The 12,750-nt window shown below is 38.0% G+C and overlaps 1 protein-coding gene and 1 pseudogene across 2 annotated transcripts; one reads left to right on the top strand and one right to left on the bottom strand.

Moving 5' to 3' along the window:
- Positions 1-4,426: 4,426 nt before the first annotated feature.
- LOC125578162 lies at positions 4,427-8,583 on the top strand (annotated as a pseudogene).
- LOC106367479 (tubby-like F-box protein 10) lies at positions 8,395-11,411 on the bottom strand. Of its 2 annotated transcripts, none has more exons than XM_013807263.3 (5): positions 11,050-11,411; positions 10,274-10,664; positions 10,110-10,197; positions 9,475-9,607; positions 8,395-9,401 (listed from the first exon to the last, which is right to left on the bottom strand). In XM_013807263.3, exons 2-5 carry the CDS (start codon positions 10,622-10,624, stop codon positions 8,660-8,662), a joined length of 1,314 nt encoding a protein of 437 aa, XP_013662717.1. In that variant the 5' UTR covers positions 10,625-10,664; positions 11,050-11,411; the 3' UTR covers positions 8,395-8,659. The 2 variants fall into 2 exon arrangements, with proteins under 2 accessions (XP_013662717.1, XP_022546698.1); XM_022690977.2 differs by having other exon boundaries at positions 9,475-9,601; positions 11,050-11,399.
- Between the last annotated feature and the right edge of the window lie 1,339 nt (positions 11,412-12,750).

The raw sequence follows: 12,750 nt of genomic DNA, 5'->3' as shown, positions 1-12,750 counted from the left end.
TTATATTTATGAAAATAAAATATATTAACTTATCAATTTAAAATAATTTTATCATATTTAGTTCAATATAATGGTTTTCTTTTAGTGTATATAGCTTTAGTTAATTTCTACAGCCCTAAAATTTACCAACCATGATTTATTTAGTTTTTTTTTAAAACTAAATAGAGAAATATGATGACAAAAAAACAAAATAGAGAAATATAAAGAAATTGTTGTAGAAGCCATATCTTCAAAAATATTATTTACTGAGTTATAGAAAAAAAGATTTGTTATAGGAATATATTTTTTTCATTTGATTTCTACAGATACATCAGACTACATAAAAAATTATACAGATTAAATACAGTAATATTTTTATAACTACATATAACCAAATCATCCACATGGTTGTATAGGATTTGTCATTTTGCATTAGGTAATTAGATAAGGTGGTGGGACACTGGGCATGATTCGCTGGAATCAGGTGGCTTGAGTAGTCTTTCTTTCGGCTCGGCCATTCTCAGTCACGAGTGAGGCACGTGGTTCGAGTGAAGGCTAGGGGTTCATGATCCTTATTCCTTAACGGTTAGTATATACATATATATTTTAAAGTAGAGAATATGATTCTTAACGGTTAGTCAAATTAAACTTAGTTGCAGTAGACAGGAGTAAGGAGTAAGATGCATGAGAGAAAGTCTCTAATTAATTAACCCTACTTATACTTTATTCGTATCGAAAGTAGTAGAGTGATTAGTACGCCTCCATGATGATCCCACATTCTCTGTATAAACAACAAAAGGGAACACCTTTATGAACTATGATGTCCCTCTTTGTATTTTTCCAGCCGTTAACATGTATATTCAATTGATCAACTCATAGAAAAGAGTGAATCATTGTGTTTATAGCTGTCTAGCTCCTCCGAACGTAAATCACAATCACAACTAATAATGTTTCAAGGTTAAATTTTTATGGTGATGAATTATATGAAATCATGGAGGCTGAGATATAAGAAACTTCTTTTAGTATTTTTTTTTTTGAACAGCACTTCTTTTTATAATTAACTAAAAGTTTTTCAGATAATTAATCACATGAATGACACCAGAAAAGTTATAACAATTCCAGTATGATTGAAGAAAAGTGTTGCTAAAAGAGATATCATACATTGAACAGACATGCCTGGACCTGTGTTATATCATGCTTTGCTTTCTTATCATCTCAATCATCTATACCACCAACACTATAAATTTATAGTATATGAAACTAATACTATCAGTCTTTAAGAATATAAGAACGTAATTTGTTTGAATAAATATTTGACTACTATTTTTGTATCAGTAAAAAGCACTTTATAGTGTGTCCCATGCATGGAGCAGCCAAATGTGAGTATATTAGAGAAAGGTGTAAGCGCAGGCTCCGAGTTTGGCACATGCAAAATTAGGAGCGTGTGTGCGTGAAGCTAGCCGTTGCCGTCGACCACCTAAGAACATTATTACTAAATTACGCCTTCCATAAACTACGATGTACATATCTTCGTCATGATTAAATCCCTCGCAAACATCCTCGAACATATTTTCAAAAAAAAAAAACATCCTCGAACCTGGTTAGCCAAACTTTTCACCGTTTGAAATTTCTTAAACCGGACCGAACTTCTCAGAGGCTAAGAGCTACCAAACTATTTTAGCAAACCGGAAGGTTTATCTTGAACCCTTCTAATATCAAAATTCACGTTACTATGTTATTTATTTAAATATTTGGTTATACGCTGAAAAATTCTGATGCGACTGGGATTCTGAGTGAATGAGTCCAAGCGCCTCGTGACCGTAAGGTCCTAATGTCGTAAACTTTCTGTACATTTCATCTACTCCAAAATCTCTAATTTGTCAGAAACCTATGACTTGAGTAATAAAAATGAACACGTTACATTTCTGTCTATAGTACTATCAGATATTTCATATATATATTAGAATATATATTATTTCTGTGTTACAAAAAAAAAATGATTTCTATTGGTATAGATTGTGATTATCTCTAAGAGAATATATTTAGATAAGTTCATAGCTTATGTTGTACTTATGTAGCTAAGATCTCATATGATCTATCTAACCATCTCTTGTATATATATTAACCAACATGTTTTTTTTTGACTAAAGGCTTTCAATTAAAAACATAAACGATTACAAGGTAAGGTTATAAAATCTTAGAATTTGATAAAGTTTGCATGAAACACATTTCATGATAAGTTAAGTCTCAAATCAAATGCTATTAGGCCGAAACTAGAAAGAACCAAAGAAATGAAAGAGAGTAGCTAATGAGAAGATCCACAACCACATCGGCCACGTTTACCTTTCCCTTGCATTGTCTTCCATTCCAAGTCTTGAAATTTGATAGGAGATTTTGTCTCTCTCCCACCCCTTGTCAAGCTGAGGGAGCTCATATGCTCTGATTCAACTTCATCCACTTCTTCTAGCACAGTGAAACGAGAAGGACTCTCAAATTCACTAACTTGAAGTGATGTGGTTAAAATATCAACAATGGATGGTGTTTGGACTTCCTTGTTGATAATGTTTGATGGAACTGAATCCATAATGGCTGCGGTAATGGGAGTAGATTGAGAATCTACTAATGGAGATAAAGTGTTGTTTGATGTACTTTGGCAATCCACAGAAACATCAGAAGAAACCGTAAAGAGAGGAGGAGCTACCTCCAAATCAGATTGCAAGGATTGGCTTATTTCAGCGGCTGAAACTACAGAAGGGACATTGAGCTCTTTCATTTGATGAAGTAGAGGAATATCATGTGCTGAAACAGCAGTCAGGGAAGCACCATTAATCAATGGGTTGTTTAGATAGATATCTGCTGAAGAGGAAGTATCCTTTTCTCTTTGCTGTAAGATGAGATCAATATCCACAACAGGAACCTCATCATTAATTTTATCCTTTTCTTTTTGCTGCAAGTTTGGATCATGTTGAGGCTTAGAAGGGAGAAGACATCTCTTCGCTTTATGGCCTAAGTTTCCACATCTTTCACAAGTTGATGGAATCCACGTATAGTCCACATTAACCAAGAAAATGCTGCCTTGTTTATCATCAAGGCCAATAAGCTTCGGAAAAACCTTATCCAACTCCATTCTACTAACACTTTAGCTTCTCCCATACTAGTAGGGTCTAGACGAGGCTTATGGGTTAAAATAGGCTCTCCAAGACCTGAGGCGACGTGGCTTATTCCTAATCTGGAGTAGCAGCAGTCGGGTATGTTCTTCAGAGTGACCCAAACTGGATGAGTGGAGATTTCTGGAATTTTGAAAGAACCCTCTGGGATCCACGGAAGTATAAAGAGTAGGCAATCATCAATATGCCAAACTCCTCTTTGAATGATCCATTGACGAGTGGGTTGGTGAGGGATATGGAACATAAAAGATGAATCCCCAACCTTCTTACAAGTAATCTTACAACTCCTGCCCCAAATCTTGTTTACTACAGCATGTACAAGACCGCCCGGAGGTAAAGAACACCTATGGAACTTTCCTATGATATATTCATCCTTGTTCCCAGGTCCTAGTCTAAGCACTTTAGAAGGGATATATACTTCTGGTGTACCATCGAGTCTGTAAGTTGGCGTAGCTACCCGGTAGAGATTACGCGATTGAGGACTTAGTCTTGCAGCCCACGGGAATCTTAAAGTTCCATCAGCTTTGAGTTCAGTGGCAGCTTCTCTATCGGAGGCTGCAGAGAACGAGATGATTGCTTGCCCTTCAATGGCTTGTTCAAAATCTCGTCATTAAGCGATGGCCACATAACCGCTAATTGGATCCCAACAATAGCAAGATCGTAGCCAGACGGAGTGCTTGGTTCCGGTGGGGTAGCAGAAGGCTTGAAGTAAAGCGGCTTAGCCCATGAACCCAAAGACGGAACAAAACTCACGGGATCCGGAGGAGCAATGGGATATGAGGAAGACTGAAGCGGGACCGTGATTGACAAAAGAGCATTTGTGCAAACCGTAGAAGCTTTTCCATTGTTGCACTTATGCCAGAGTCGTGAGAAGCAGAGGCGGTAGCACCAGTATCAGGAGGAGATTGATTGTCACAGGTCACCACATCACTTCCATGAGGACCCGTACCATTGACACAATCAGAAACGCAAGGAACCGTACCATTGGGACCTTCTGGAACCGTAGACGGAGTACTCACGGGTAATTCCGGTGACGAAGAGGGAGGAAATTGTGGAGATGACGTAGGGAGAGGAGCTGCAACTAAATCCGAAGTGAGAGACAGATTCGTACAAGGAGGAGATGCATCCGTTGATGACGGCGGAGCTGAGAAGCCATCCAACAAATCCATGGCTGAGGAAAGAGAGAGAGAGAGAGAGAGAGAGAGAGAGAGAGAGAGAGAGAGAGAGAGAGAGAGAGAGAGAGAGAGAGAGAGAGAGAGAGAGAGAGAGAGAGAGAGAGAGAGAGAGAGAGAGGCAGGTCACCACGAGAAGGCAAGACCTACCGGCGACGACTAACACCGGTGGAAGCGTCGAATTTCAGTTTCAGAAGTTTTAGGTTTTCGCCTTTACGTTCGCTCAATTGGGGGCGCGTTGCTAATTTTTTTGTCAACCTTGTGATAAACTAATTAGTACAAAACTGTGTAAGTTGAACTTTTTATAGTGACTGGGCTCACCCCGAAGGGCCATCTCGCCAGAAATCCCCAAGGCGCACCCGAGAAACCTCTAGGACCTTAGGCCCAGACCATCTGCGAGTACGGGATTTTTTTAGCTAACCCAGTACCACCCCGCTGTCCCCAAGTATCGAACTGGCGACTTCGGGTAGTCGTGTGTGAGAATCCCTTCAGTACTTCCACTAGGCCACCTGAGAGTTCTCAATTAACCAACATGTTAATGAAATACTTCAGTTCACAATCTATCTATAATTTCTCTAGTTTACTTTGCAAGTATCTGATGTATAACCTATATGTATGGGAATCTATCTGGTAGTATAAAAGATTGGTTTCTTTGTGGCGCATAAAGACACTAATTTCTCTACGCAACGCCTCAAATGTAGGGAAAAAATATGACCATTAATATCAAATAACGCCTCAATGTAAAAGATATACAAGACTATATTATATTGCATAAAAGTCCCCTTTCCATGCAAGAATATTATCCGAAAATTAGGTTGGCGGTGTAATAAGCGGTAGTTATGGTACCGTTCCTGACGATGTTGAGCAGCATTAGTGGGGCGTAGAGGACGTTTTCGGGTGCGACAAGAGCACAATATCCCTCTGGAACATTAACTCCAAGACCGCATGTACTAGAGCTAAGCAAAACTGTTTGTAAGACGTTGAGCACTATTCGAAATGCACCGTATGTATCCGTCAGTACTTCAACGAGTCTGGTGGTTGAGCCGCCACATGTTAGGTATACAGTGGCATTCGAGACAGGGTTGGGCGTTCCGTTGAATCTACAGTACACGACATCGTCAATTATGACTTGGTTAATGGTGTAGCCAGCGATTGTAAGGCCCTGGGAAGGGGAAGAGAGTGAAGATATGATGATAAGTATGGAGATGAGGTAAGCATTTGATTTCGCCATTTCTTTTTCCTTCTGAGTTTTGAATCTGTTTTATAGAAGAGTTTTGGGTTTTTGTGGGAAAGAAGCATATGGAAACGGTTGTTTATATATAAGATCGAATGAATGACTAACATATGATATGAATTGATAATTAATATGTTCGTGTTTAGTTTACGTGCACGAGATAGTTTTGAGTTACTAAAGAGTGTTGATTGCTTAAAGAAGATCTCCAAGGAAATGTGTTCCTTTAAGAAGAGTTTTCATCATATTAACAAAGCATAGTTAATGTGAATTTGTTCAAGTAAACATTAAATGATGTATGCGTGGTACGCAGTCTAAAGATATCCAATCCCTATATTTATCCCAAAAAAGAAAAAAAAAGATATTCAATTCCTATATTCATTTTTTTTTTTGAATTATACATGAGTATTCTGGCCTCCACAGAAGTGGGTTCAGTCCATGTTTAGGTCCCCTGTCCCGGCGATGTGTTAGATCCCCTGTTCCGGCGATACTAAAATGTTAATTCCCAAGACTCGAACTTTGGTAGCTTTATCGTATTGGGCTTTGCCCTCGAATTAATCATCATCAGACCAAAAGCTCCGGTCAATTCCTATAGTCAGACATCCTTAAGAAAGAAAAGTAAGCTTCGTCGGTTATTGAATCAAAGCATTAGCTGTTTGTTTCTACACCACAAAAGAAGCGGAAGAGGAGCCATGTCCATGAAGACTCTGCGACCGTCTCTTGTGGTGGACTCACACTTCTAATGTGGTACAACGAGCCATGCCATTGCGGTTAACTAAGAAAGCCACCAATCTGAATTCACCAAAGATGTAATCAGACCCCTACTGATCCTAGAAAAACCAGACTGGTTTAATACATTTTAAAGGCATGATTTAACTGGTTTACTTACATGTCCCCAGCTATCTATGCCTCTGGACACTACACCTAATGTCTGCATATTCAAAGATTGTTAGAACTTGAGAAAATTTTATACAAATTTAAAATGTTGTATATTACTTGCCATGTTCAGGGCAATAACTTAGAGCTATCTGCCTTAGATTTTCATTGCCATCTCTGACCATCTTTTTGTGTCTGATGACAAATACAGCAACCTATCCAACCTACAAAGAAGGAAAATGGAGTACCATTTAACAAACATCATTTCTATGAGATGAGTCTGAAACAAACGGCTTATGGCTCCAAGGGACTTACCACTCCAAAAATTGCACCGGAAGCACCAATTGATGACGCTTCGTTGAACAAGTAGCCCATTGTTGAACCTAGAACTCTTAAGATGGTTTCTGTAAGTGAGGAAACTCGAAACAGAGAAATGTAATAATCCACATCAAAGCAAGTCGATGAGCCATTTAATTACTTGCAACAGCGGCGAATGTCAAGTAAACGGCAAGAAATCTCTTTGGGCCACCTAATCTCTCAGCAGTTGGTCCAATAGAATTCAAAGAGTAGCAATTTATCTAAACAAAAGAGAAATAGTTTAACCATTAATTAGATGCAACTTGTGCTATATACATCCTGATATGAATATGAAACTTTTAAGCCTCCCTTTTAACTCATAATTGTCAAGCATCGTTTAAATGCAAAATATCAAACCAAAAGACATGATTTTTCCTATCTGTAGTAGCATATGAATGATGAAGATGATGACCCTATCAGCTCTAAACTGGAGAAAGCTAAGATCCATTGAATAGAATGAGTCTATGGTATCATGAAAACTCTACATATATACTAGAAAACGTTTATATAATTATATTCCACAAGCTAACGATTTCATGAAATGTTAGCTTCATTACATAGAAAGACGAGTGTCATTAAAGAAAAATACCAAGAAAAGAAAATCCCCTTACGTAAAAATTAGCAATTTACCGGTGCCCTAATTTTTTATTTTTTATGTTCTCCGCCGCTTTGGTAGCTAGCTAGGTCTTTAAAAAATAACCTTCAACAACACCCCTCTCTCTCTCTCTCTCTCTCTCTCTCTCTCTCAGCAACTAAAACGATCATGGTTTCAGATGATATCCCTACGGAACTCAACCTCAAGATATTGTCAAGATTGCCAGCAAAATCAATCGCTAGGTTTCGCAGTGTGTCCAAGCAATGGGCATCAATATAGTTGATCTTCGACAATTGAAAGACTTGTTCCTGACCAACTCCTCGTTGTCTCATCCTCGTCTCATATTCGCCATCAAAGAAAATGGTGTGTGGAGCATCTTCTCGTTGTCTCAGCATTTGACACCATACGAGAAGCATTCATCGTCTCTTGTAGTAACCCCCGAATTTCATATGAAGTTCCCTCCAGACGATATGTGGATCTTTCGTAGTGATAACCGACAATTCGCATGTGGCTATATATGCCTCTGGTTTGATCTATTTCTACGGTATGTGGACCGATAAAATGAAGTGCCAGTGATATGTAACCTAAAACTGGACGGTACGAGACCTTACCTTATATTTCAAGGTACAGAAGGTCGTATAGTTTTTTTGGGTTTGATCCGGTTGAAAAGCAATACAAGGTATTGCACATGGCTTATCCATATGGTCCTAATGATCACAGAGTTATGACATTAGGAACTAGAGGAATGAGGTGGAGAAAGATCCATTGTTCATTAAGACTTGAGAATCTGAGTGAAGGGGTATGCATTAATGGGGTTTTGTATTACTTAGGTGACACGTCTGAGTGTAAGGAAAAGATTAGGGAGAAGTCTAGTTTTGCAATAGCTTGCTTTGATATTCGGTCTGAGAAGTTCAAGTTTCTTTATCCGGAAAGCTTTTGTGAATTGATAAACTATAATGGTAAGTTGGGTGTGATTTACTATGATGATCTCACTATGATGCTGTAGAGTTGCGGGTATAGCTTTTGTGAATTGATAAACAGGAATAATGGTCGAAATATTCCTACACTTTGAGGGTGATAAACCTTTTCCCCCATTATGCCTCCGTGGTTGGAGTGATTTCGACGGGTGAAATTGTTTTGTCAATGGCTGATTATACATGTACCCAACCGTTAAATGTTGAATTGATGTCTCACTCTCACTATTAAGACACTAATCTTTTGCCAAAGCATAGATTAACAAGGATTAGCATGAATGCTTAGAAGATGAGCGTTTCTTCTTTATTCATTCACAAGCGAGCTTCGTGTCAAAGCTGCTTAAGCAAATCGCAAACGCTTGAAACGCTGACAACGGATACCTATAATCCATCGTGAACATATCTTTCCCCACTTTGCCAAACTGCAAGATCACTTTCTCTTGCTCTGGATGAGACGGTGCAGCCGCCGCTGCTCCTTGTGTCGGCGGCTGTCTCGCGGCGACAAGCTGGAAATTCTTAACCGACGCGACCGTCACACGTCCACGAAAATTCAAACACCAGCACTGCAACTGCTCGTGCCACCTCGGCTGCTTGTTCTTCAACACCAACGGTCTGAAACTCGTCTCTTCTTGCTCCTCCTCGCATGGTGCTACTACTCCCATCCCCGAGAATCTAGAGCTGCTGAAATCTACTGAACGGTAGTCCAGTGATGACTTGGAGAACGAGATGTTACTGCGGAACGACTCGTCGAGAGGGCCTGGGAGGAGTTTATCCGGTTGGTTTGGGACAGATCCGCCCGGTTCCAGAGATGAAGTTGGGATGGAGTTCATGACGCAGTGCATTCTCCGTGGCCCGCGCGTGCCCAGCACGTTGAGCTCGTATGTGATATGAGCTATGTTGTAGCTTCCTGATGGGAGTTTGGGAGATACTCTTTTGGAGTGGAATCTGCTTCTGCTTGTTTGGTCAGTGATGAGTGCACTTGAAGATGATGGTGTGTTTTGTGGTGGTTGTGTGTCGTAAACCACGAACTTTGTTCCAAGAAAGTTTGATCTGTAGGGAAAGAAACTTTCAGTAAGCGAATATACAAAAGTAGCAAAACTGTTTAAGAGAGATCAAAACGAACCTGAGCTTCCCGAGGTATGAGTTGCTTGATCTTGAGATGTTATCAGCATCCATGGAGATAATGTACTCGGTTTTTGTAGTTCTACGAGTTCGTTTAGCTGAAAGAAGAAACTTCCCATTCTCCACTACTAGAGCTTGAACAAAAAAAACATTATGCACAACTTAGTCTTAAGCCATGAACTAAAGTAACAATGGGAAAAAACCGAACCAAAAACCGGAACCGAAATTACCGACCAAAACCATTCATACCCAGTCAGTTTCTAATTTTCTATATCCAAAATAACCAAACCGAAGAACTCCTCCAATATATAAAATATTATTTATATATATAATATAACTAAATATATATTATTTAAACTGTTAAAAATATCCAAAAATATCCAAAAATAAAAATTATCAAAAAAAAAATCCAAATTACCTGAAACTATCCAAAGCATACGGATATTTTTATCCTGAATATCCAAAATATTCCTAATTTTTTTTGTTATCTAAGTTTTCCGGATATTATGGGTAATTATTCCCTTACCTGAACTATCTGATACCCAAAATATCTGAACCCATACTCAAAATGCCCTGGGCTAAACTAAATTGTAATCCAGAACAAACAGCTATTCCTGAGTTAACAAGAAAGCTTACCAGGACTTAAACAAAGATAAAGATGAAACGTTAGCTTTGATTTATCCCTTTTGATGAAACACTGAATCATCGTATCACGTGGCCCTGGCTGGAAAAAGAAACTTCTTTCATCAGTGGTTTGAACTTAACAACATCACATTTACAAGGTTGAGGGGGAAGAGAACCTGTTTGAGGGAAACGGGGAAAGTGAGCTTCCCAGAGATTTCAGGACATAAGACGATCTCTTGGCACATAGCTCTCCAAGACCGACAAACGGAAGCACAAGCCACTACATGTTTCCTTGCAGGCCAGTTACTCTCACTCTCCTCTAGTCTTCTGATCACATCTAAGAGCAGCTCTGGAGGAAGATTAGCCCATCTGCTTGTCTGAACTATCAAAGGTGACAAGAGGTCACGTGAAGACGAATAGTCACGGAACGAAGAGCCCTTCCCTTTGTGTAGCCTGAAGTCGAAACTCCTCTTGGACAAGCTCCCAAGCCCATCTCTCAAATCTTGAACAATGCTCCTAAACGACATATTCTCTTTGTTTGTTAAGCTCAACTCTAATTGCCTAAATCTGAAAAAGAGAGTCCATAAGAAGAAGAAAAAGGTTATATAAAGATAGGCAACTATGAGTCACCTTCTTAACAAGTAAGAAATTAAAGTAAAAAAGAGCTAAAAGAAAAGAAAAGTGTAGGCCAAAAGAGAAAGAAGATTTGGCTAAAGCATAAGGAAAGAAAAGATTACACAACATGCTCCATAAAGAAACTAGGCCATGTCCCTAACATAGTAGCTTTTACTCAAGCACAAACCTTTTATTTTCTTTATGACAATAATTAATTATCAAAGAGAAACTGACATCAGTTCACCAAATGCAACATCCAGATCAGATAACTGAGTAGTTGGTAATATGAGGAGTCAATTTGATAAATAAGAGGAGGAGACATGGTAAAAGGATGAACCTTTCAGACAAGTAGGTGATAACCCAGAAGCTTAAATCACAAAGTCCACCTAACTTCAAGATTCTCCGACCAAACCCAGAAGCTCAGCAAAAAGTAGAACAGAATCTGGTCTGGTTCAAGAACTCAAACTCTCCGGAGATCACAAGGATTTAAGCAGATCCGTGGGTGACTAAATCTAAAACAGAACAACCCATAAAAGTCAAAAGAGCAACAAAAAAAGAAAGAAAGATAAAGTCTTCTTCTTTTGATTGGTTTCTCTTTTCCTCTCTGCTTTGTTTTCCAGTACTACTCAGGAGCGTTTCTTGATTTTTCTTTAATAGTTCACGAGGCAGCAATAAAATAATTAAAGAATAGAGTTTCTTTTTTTTACTATCAAATTTATATGACCATTTTTATATTTGTTTTTAAAGAGGGGCTCGTAAGAAGTGGACATTGTGAAGCATTATTGTCCACGAGGCCGCTCGATCTACGCCTCGCATTAAGCAAAGACCCAACTATCATTTGACTTTCTTCACCTTTTCTGTTTTGTTTTTTAACTTTTTAAACCTTTTAAGTTTTAACCAAATTATTGAAAGAGATTTAACACCGCTAAACTTTGAGTCTTATCACTGAATACAAATCACTTGGGTGGTGTTATATATATTTGTTTACAGTATATAAATCTTAAACTAACAAATATTTGTTAAAGTTGCTTCAGAAAAAAATATATTTTGGATGGTTGGTAAAAGTATGTTTAATTGTCTATGCCTTCCTTGATCCTTCTCCAGCATAAACATGCAAGCCAGCATCCAAGAAGCAATCTGAAGCTCCACATCATCTTTTTGGATACACTATGAAAAATGAAATGCAAACCTATCCACATGTAACTCGTCTAAGAAAAGCATTTCATCTTCAAAATTAGTTTGACGTGATCTTACAAGGATATTTGTTTTTTTTTAGTTCAAAAACCTTCTGTTTAACACTTTGATGAAATAAATACATCTTAAAGATTATATTAATAAAAGGTCTTAAAAATCACTCAATCAGGAATCTCACAAATAGTTTCGTTTCATCTTTTGTAGGACAATTTAAGTATTTGAGCTTAATATATATATATATTTTTGAGAGCAAAAAAAAGATGTGTGGAGTCACTAGCAAATGAGACTAGATCTAGAAATGTAATATATTTGTTTCAAAATTATGTTATCCGTTCTTTTTAAAACCTGTTGCATGCATGTTTTATTCTTCCATGTATCTCTGAGATCCCTTACCTCACAAAATTACTTTCACAGTTCAAATTTCACTTAAATTGTCAATAACTAAGATCTGACCTGGCTTAATTTTATATGAAGTATATTTAACAACAGGGAGAGATCCCAGGATGAAACTCAAACTAATTAATCCCTTTGTCAAAAAAACTAATCTTAAAAAATATGTCGAGTCGATGTTTTGGATGGTGTTGCGACGTCATATGCTATTGTGACTAATCGTGTGTTACTTGAAGATTTAGAACTGCGGTTTGAGTCTTCCTTAGATTTGATCGTAGGTGGCAACTTATATATCTTTTATAATGCTTTATCAAACTTTTTTAAGTTTGTGTCTCTATCCTTGTACTTCTTTGAACTAAATGTCGGGGTTTTATTTGATCAGTTCACACATCGTGGTTTGTACAATGTTGTTTTTATTCTTGTAACGGTTTGAATCTCTTAATGAAAACATTGG

The sequence above is a fragment of the Brassica napus genome, chromosome A9 (genome assembly GCF_020379485.1).
Source record: "Brassica napus cultivar Da-Ae chromosome A9, Da-Ae, whole genome shotgun sequence".
NCBI classification, from domain to species: domain Eukaryota; kingdom Viridiplantae; phylum Streptophyta; class Magnoliopsida; order Brassicales; family Brassicaceae; genus Brassica; species Brassica napus.
Note: the sequence above shows the minus strand (reverse complement) of the source record. Positions and strands in the feature narration are given on the sequence as shown.